Raw genomic sequence first — 6,797 nt, 5'->3', positions numbered from 1 at the left:
GAGAGAGAGAGAGAGAGATTCGGAGGTGTGCAGTGAACAGATCATTACCAGCGCAGTTTTCCTCTGTAAACATCTCTCGGAGATGAATCGGCGAACTCTCGCTTTCACGAAGTATGATGGTGTGATACGCGGTGACGTGGATGTATTTTGGGCTATTTCGGCGAGTTTACCGACTCCTGGACAAAAAAATTGGATTTTGCAAATGTGAATTTAATGTAAATTATAGGTTTAAACGAGGGCTCAGCCGTGGAAAGAGGAACAGAGGGAGTCACTTCGGCAAAAAGTAGTGAGCGCGGACACCGAGCTCTCCAAACGGGAGTCAGTATGCTGTCCGGAGGAGCCGCAGGCGGAGAGGAGCTCGGAACCGATTCGGTAGAACAGTATGTTACGGGAATGGCGTTGGGTCTGTGCGTCCCGTCTATTCCACCGAGTGCATGAAGAACAAGAAGAGGGGGACAAGTGCTCAATGTTGTTTAATTATACGGATAAAATCATGTTTGATAAGGTATGGCTGATTTTGATGGAGACAACTGCATTTCTTCTGCTGGATGAGGTCCTTTTACCCGTCTAACTACAGGAATATAATTGATATCCATATTTTAAGTTAAAAGTGTTCGTTTGTATACGAAGTTCCCAGGTATTTCGTCCGAAACTATTCTGCTGTAACTAGGGGCTTGTACTTTTCCGCAAACTGCTGCGTTCCTATGTTAGACTAAGGCTTGTCAGCATTTCAACATCTCAGATAACATATTTAGGGTAAATAGTGGATAACCAAAGCGGTTTATCTGGTCAAACATCAAGCGTGTCATAGCATCGTTTCTCTTTTACTTGCGCTCGGCTCTCAATACCATTTGATTATTCATTCACATCAACAGCTTCGCTGCTCTCTCAAGTTCACCTTATCCTCTTCGAAATGTCTCCTACGATTCAAACTTTCAGTGTTGTTTTGTCTTTACTCATTTTGTTTTGTCTGCGAGCATGCTTTTTGGTTAAGCACACTGTAAAATAAATAAATAAATAAATTTAGCCATGTTTGTCAGAAATTCCAGGTGAAAAAAAAAGAAAAATGGTTACAACGTTTCAGCCATTAAGGGATGGCGTTTGATGCCTGCACATTTAGAAATTTTCAACCGTATATTTTCTCAGCTGATAAATATTGTCTATAAGCACCACGAAAATAAAAGGTGGTAAAATGGAAGTCCACGATGAAATCAACGTTCAGCAAAACCGGCCTTTCCATGAAGAATATCAAATAAACAGAGTATAGACAGAGTACAATGTGACCCACACAAACAAAAAAACATCTGGCTATGACATGAATAACGATATACATTAAACAAACAGCATGAACTGAGTAATATGAAATATCCTATTGCACCCAAGTGATTAGAATAGTAAGGACAGTTATTTCAACAATAAATGTTTCAATTTAGTATAATAAAATGTGGTAATGTCTATTATACCGTTTTTTTTTTTTTACCAATAGCCGAACTATTTTGTAACTTAACTTTAAAACAATATTTTAACAATATTTTACTGTAAAAGTACATGTATTGTCTTGAATTTGCTTTTTTTTTTTTTTACTTCCAAAATTATATATTACAGTAAAACTACATTTATTGTGTGTTAAATTAAATATATTGTGTATAACACACAGGTAACAAATTAATAGGTTTATATAGCATTTTTACAATTATGAACATCTGTTACACTGTAGGCTACATTCTTAAAACTAAAGGTTCTTCATTGGCATTGATGGTTCCATGAAGAACCTTTAACACCTATGGAAACTTCTAATCAGTTCTTTACTGGGAAAAGGTTCTTTAGATTATTAAATGCAGTAAGAAAAAAATGGTTATTTGAAGAACTGTTCAGTAGAGGGTTCTTTGGGGAACCAAAAATGGTTCTTCTACGGCATCACTGAAAACAAAACAAAACAAAAAAAAACTTAAAACCTCTATTTTAAACATGCATAGTTTGCTGTAAACCTCTTTATACTCATGATTATGCATTTTAATGTGATTTCAAATATGATTTTGTCAGATCTAAATGGCTTTAAATATGAGGCCTGTATTTGTCCTAATTTTAATCACATCTGTGATAGCTTGCCTCTTAGTAAAGACGAGCGTTCTCTTGCCAGGCATTGATTGTTTTAACTCTATTAACAAGGCAGATGGTATAGGCCACAAAAGCAAAAATCCAATGCAGAGGTGTTTGCTGAAGGCTCAAGATGCCAAGAAGTATGTTATTTTACAGTAATAATGAAAGCACAAAAATACAAACAGGGCCGACTAAAAAGTTTTTAATTACATCTGTACATAAATACTGTTTTTGGAATTGTCAACTACAACATATCACATTTCACAAAATGTAAATGTCATACAAAAAAAAAACAACAACCTTGAAATGAAATATGAAATAAAAAACTTATTTTTATTTTAATCTTAACTTTAATCAAAATAAAAGCAATACAAGTCTGGACAGTAGATTCAGTATTCTGAGACCTTGAACTAGCGCAAAACTTTTTCGTTGAGGAGGGAAAAAGACCGTATTGGTAATTTATTGCAGATAGATGGGCTAAATTATACCCCAATCCCATTTAATTTGACAGGCAGCATTCGTCACTCTGAGCTGTGTAGGACACCCCCACTCCCTCAACTCATTTTATTGTTTTTTCCCCTGAGCTACACTCAAAGGGGACGTGAATATTCTATGATGCATAGTGAAGACGCTATAAGCCATATAGTAAACAGAAAACATTTTCAAGGCATTTGTTTTTTTGAATGATTAGCCTATATTTTTTGGGTGTGTAAAAACATGGAAAAAACATAAATGTATAAAGTTTATTGGCCTACTGCATTTTTGTTGTGAATCCACACTTTTTGTATTCTAATTTGTCCTTGTTTTGAAACAGGTCTCTGGACCCAAATGTCACATCTTCCGGAAAGTGCTCGGGCTGAGGCCCATCAGCACTTGATAGCAGGCTGGGAGGTGGACGGTGTGGCTCAGTGCTTCAGCACTCTCTCAGTCACACCCTGCTTGGGCCCTGCAGTGAACGAGAGCAGTTCTACATTGATCTGATTCCTCAGCATGGATGGCTTGAGTGAGAGAACCCATGCACTCTAATGAGACCACCTCTCCAGAAAAGGACTAGAAATTATCAAGGGATTACTCCTCAAATTCCTGGTCTATCTGTGAACTGCACATTAGAATAATCTTTTAGAGGACGTAATTTTGCTGGATTTGTTACATTTCCTTTTTACTCCCTCCAGCCACTGATTTTGTCTTGCCATTTCCTTTCCCTCCCTTTATTTTTCACTATGGAGTTTCAAGTCGGATTTTGGAATAACGATTGGACTTCATTTCTTCGCTTTTGGTTGACAGTGTTGTTGAGCTTGCATGTGCAGTTCAGCCCCGTCTCCTCCTGTCCCAAGGAGTGCCGCTGCGATAGAACATTTGTTTACTGTAATGAGAGGAGCCTGACGTCTGTGCCTCTGGGGGTGCAAGAGGGATCCAAGACCCTCTTCCTCCACAACAATCAGATCAACAATGCCGGCTTTCCATTGGAGCTACACAATGTTGCCTCTGTAGAAACTGTTTACCTATATGGAAATCAGCTGGATGAATTTCCCCTCAACCTTCCCAGGAATGTTCGAGTGCTGCACCTCCAGGAAAACAACATCCAGACTATCTCCAGGGCAGCACTTGCCCAGCTACTCATGCTGGAGGAACTCCACCTGGATGACAACTCCATCTCAACCGTAGGGGTAGAGGAGGGGGCTTTCAGGGAGGCTGTCAGCCTCAAGCTTCTTTTCCTCACCAAAAACCACCTGAGCAGCATTCCTATCGGATTACCGGCAGATCTCAAGGAGCTGCGTTTGGACGAGAATCGCATTGCCGACATTGACGAGGATGCCTTTCAGAATGTCACCACCCTGCAGCGACTTTTGCTGGATGGGAACTTGCTTGAGGATGAGGGCATCGCTCCTGGAACCTTCCAGGACCTGGTCAACCTGAGAGAACTGTCCCTGGCTCGAAACTCCCTCACCACTCCACCACCATTGCTCCCTGGCGCATCCCTGACCAAGCTCAACCTGCAGGAAAACCAGATGGACACCATTGAAGTGACAGCCTTCGTTGGGCTTAGTAAACTGGAGAAGTTAGATATCTCTAGCAACCAGCTTCAGTTTCTTCCACCGGGTGTCTTTGATGGCTTGAGAAACCTGAGGCACCTTAATGCGAGAAACAACCTCTGGAGGTGTGATTGCAACATTAAGTGGGTCATTGCATGGCTCAGGTCTCTGCCTTCTGCGATAAACGTCCGTGGGTTCACGTGCCAGAGTCCAGAAAGGGTGCGTGGCATGGTCATTCGAGAACTCACCTTAGATGCCATTGACTGCCCAGCGGGCACCGTGCTGCATCCCTGGCCAACCCATTCATATCCATCTACATTGCCACCCCGCAGAACCACCACCATCACGACGACCATCTCCAGAACCACCCGCTTCACCACCATTTCACCCACTGCTTTTTACCCCGCCTCGGCCAACCCCACACCCCCATTTCCACATTTCCCTCCCGGTCCCCTGCCTCCATACGAAGACCCCTTAAAAATCTCCTTTCACGTAGTGAACTCTACCTGCATTGACGTGAGCTGGGAGTCTTACTTCACTGTGACGGCTTACAAGGTGACTTGGGTCAAGATGGGGCAGAGTTTGATGAGTGACATCACTCGAGAAAGAACAGTCCCGGGATACCAACGAAGGCTTAGCCTGTCAAATTTAGAACCCAGGTCTATCTACCGCATCTGCGTGTACGTTCTGGATACTCTCAACACGTACAGACCGGGTGAGGATACTATCTGTTCTGAGGCTAAGACCAAATCCACATCCACGTACTCTGAATCTGAGCAGGCTGCCCAGCAAGACAACACCTCCGCACTCCTATTGGCTGGAGTGATAGGTGGGGCAGTGTTGGTGGTCTTAGTGACACTTCTAAGCTTGTTTTGCTGGCACATGCACAAGAAAAGCAGGTCGTCATCGTCCAAATGGAAATACAATCGCGGCAGGAGAAAAGATGACTACTGCGAGGCCGGGACCAAAAAGGATAACTCCATCCTGGAAATGACTGAAACAAGCTTTCAGATAGTGTCACTAAACAATGAGCAGCTTTTAAAAGGGGACTTCAGAATTCAGCCCATCTACACACCTAATGGAGGGATTGGCATCAGAGACTGTCACCTCAGTAACAATAGCATAGCATACTGCAAGAGCAGTAATGTTCCCAGTGTGGACTTCTGCCACACATAATGTTTTTCGACAGATGCTACAACCATTTGTTCAAAGAAAATGTAGTTCAATATACTGTACAATACACGTATACATATATACGGTCCAAGAAAGGGAAAAAAATGCAAAGGTTATTTTCGCTTGGAAGGAGGATTCAGGACTGGGATGGGGGTTTGTTGTTAGGGTGGTGGTCCTAATTGTCGGAGTTAACCTTTCATCGCTCTCCGACTTGGCATTAAGGTTTAGACTAGATGGCTGGATATTGTTTACATCCAAATAGTTTTTGGAATTACTCAAAATCAAACGGATCTTTGATTTCTGTGACTAACACAGTTGGTGCTTGCACAGGTTAACAACCAACAACACACAAGGTTTGTCTCAGTGGCACAGACGAAATGCTCTCTAAAAGGAAAAAAAGGGCTACTGCACTTCTGTGGTCATAAAAGTATTTCTCCTTAGCATCCCAGCAGGCTTCTCCAACCACCCCGTCCCTACTTTTTCGCTTGGAAGGAGGATTCAGGACTGGGATGGGGGTTTGTTGTTAGGGTGGTGGTCCTAATTGTCGGAGTTAACCCTTCATCGCTCTCCGACTTGGCATTAAGGTTTAGACTAGATGGCTGGATACTTGTTTACATCCAAATAGTTTTTGGAATTACTCAAAATCAAACAGATCTTTGATTTCTGTGACTAACACAGTTGGTGCTTGCACAGGTTAACAACCAACAACCTAGTATAAACTATCAATCAGATGACAGAAGGAATGTAGTAGATATACAACAGGTTTTTTCCAGCAAAGAGACCTTAGAAATTTGTGTATCAAATGTAAAATACAGTATAGGCTTTATAGGGTAAAATTAATGGATTTTAGGTTATTTTTATTGAATTTAATCACTGACATTAAATATGTTCAATACCATTACATTGGAAATGTGATTTTGGTTCCACCATAAACTAATAATAAACATAATTAAATCTATATTCTTATAGTTTTCAGGAGCCATATAAAAGCTGTATGCAAGGATGAAACCATCATTTACTTAATTACAAAAAAATTTAATACAAAAATAATCTTCCCCATCTGCTGTATAATAGTAACAATAATAACAACTCTATAATAGTATATTGTACCATTATCTATAATAGTAAAATGTACACTGTAGACGTTGTCAGATGTTTAAATTGTATGTTTCGGTGTATGCTAAAATGTAAAAATTGTATGTGTAAATATCTACAGACACTAAAGAGACAATGATGAGCAACTGACAATTTGACAGCTGCTGTGATTTAGACAGTTTGGATGGTAAAACCCTCTCAGTAGTTGCATCTTTAAAACTTCATCCTTTCTAAAACTGTACAACCAGATGGACATCTTTGGCCACTGAGTCACATTTTGTCAAGTTACAAAGAGTCCAGTTAAAAAAAGCTCCCCACATTATGTTCCATTGCTCTCCATCCAGCTTTATTTTATTTTTTCCAAATGCAAGAATATATCTTATGTAATTGCCCTTT

General features: G+C 40.6%; 1 protein-coding gene across 2 annotated transcripts in view; it reads left to right on the top strand.

Moving 5' to 3' along the window:
- The window catches only part of LOC107752686 (leucine-rich repeat transmembrane protein FLRT2-like), a 33,070-nt gene extending 27,686 nt beyond the window's left edge, over positions 1 to 5,384 (top strand). The window contains exons 1-2 of one of the 2 annotated variants that reach the window (XM_016568712.1): positions 85 to 505; positions 2,915 to 5,384. In XM_016568712.1, coding sequence (XP_016424198.1) covers positions 3,321 to 5,309 — 1,989 coding nt within the window. In that variant the 5' untranslated portion in view covers positions 85 to 505; positions 2,915 to 3,320 and the 3' untranslated portion in view covers positions 5,310 to 5,384. Of the gene's footprint in view, positions 1 to 84; positions 506 to 2,914 lie in introns of those variants that run through there. The other variant, XM_016568713.1, reaches the window with a different exon arrangement.
- Positions 5,385 to 6,797: the final 1,413 nt, after the last annotated feature.

Source organism: Sinocyclocheilus rhinocerous, unplaced genomic scaffold (assembly GCF_001515625.1).
Source record: "Sinocyclocheilus rhinocerous isolate Xijiao unplaced genomic scaffold, SAMN03320098_v1.1 scaffold1432, whole genome shotgun sequence".
NCBI lineage: Eukaryota > Metazoa > Chordata > Actinopteri > Cypriniformes > Cyprinidae > Sinocyclocheilus > Sinocyclocheilus rhinocerous.
Note: the sequence above shows the minus strand (reverse complement) of the source record. Positions and strands in the feature narration are given on the sequence as shown.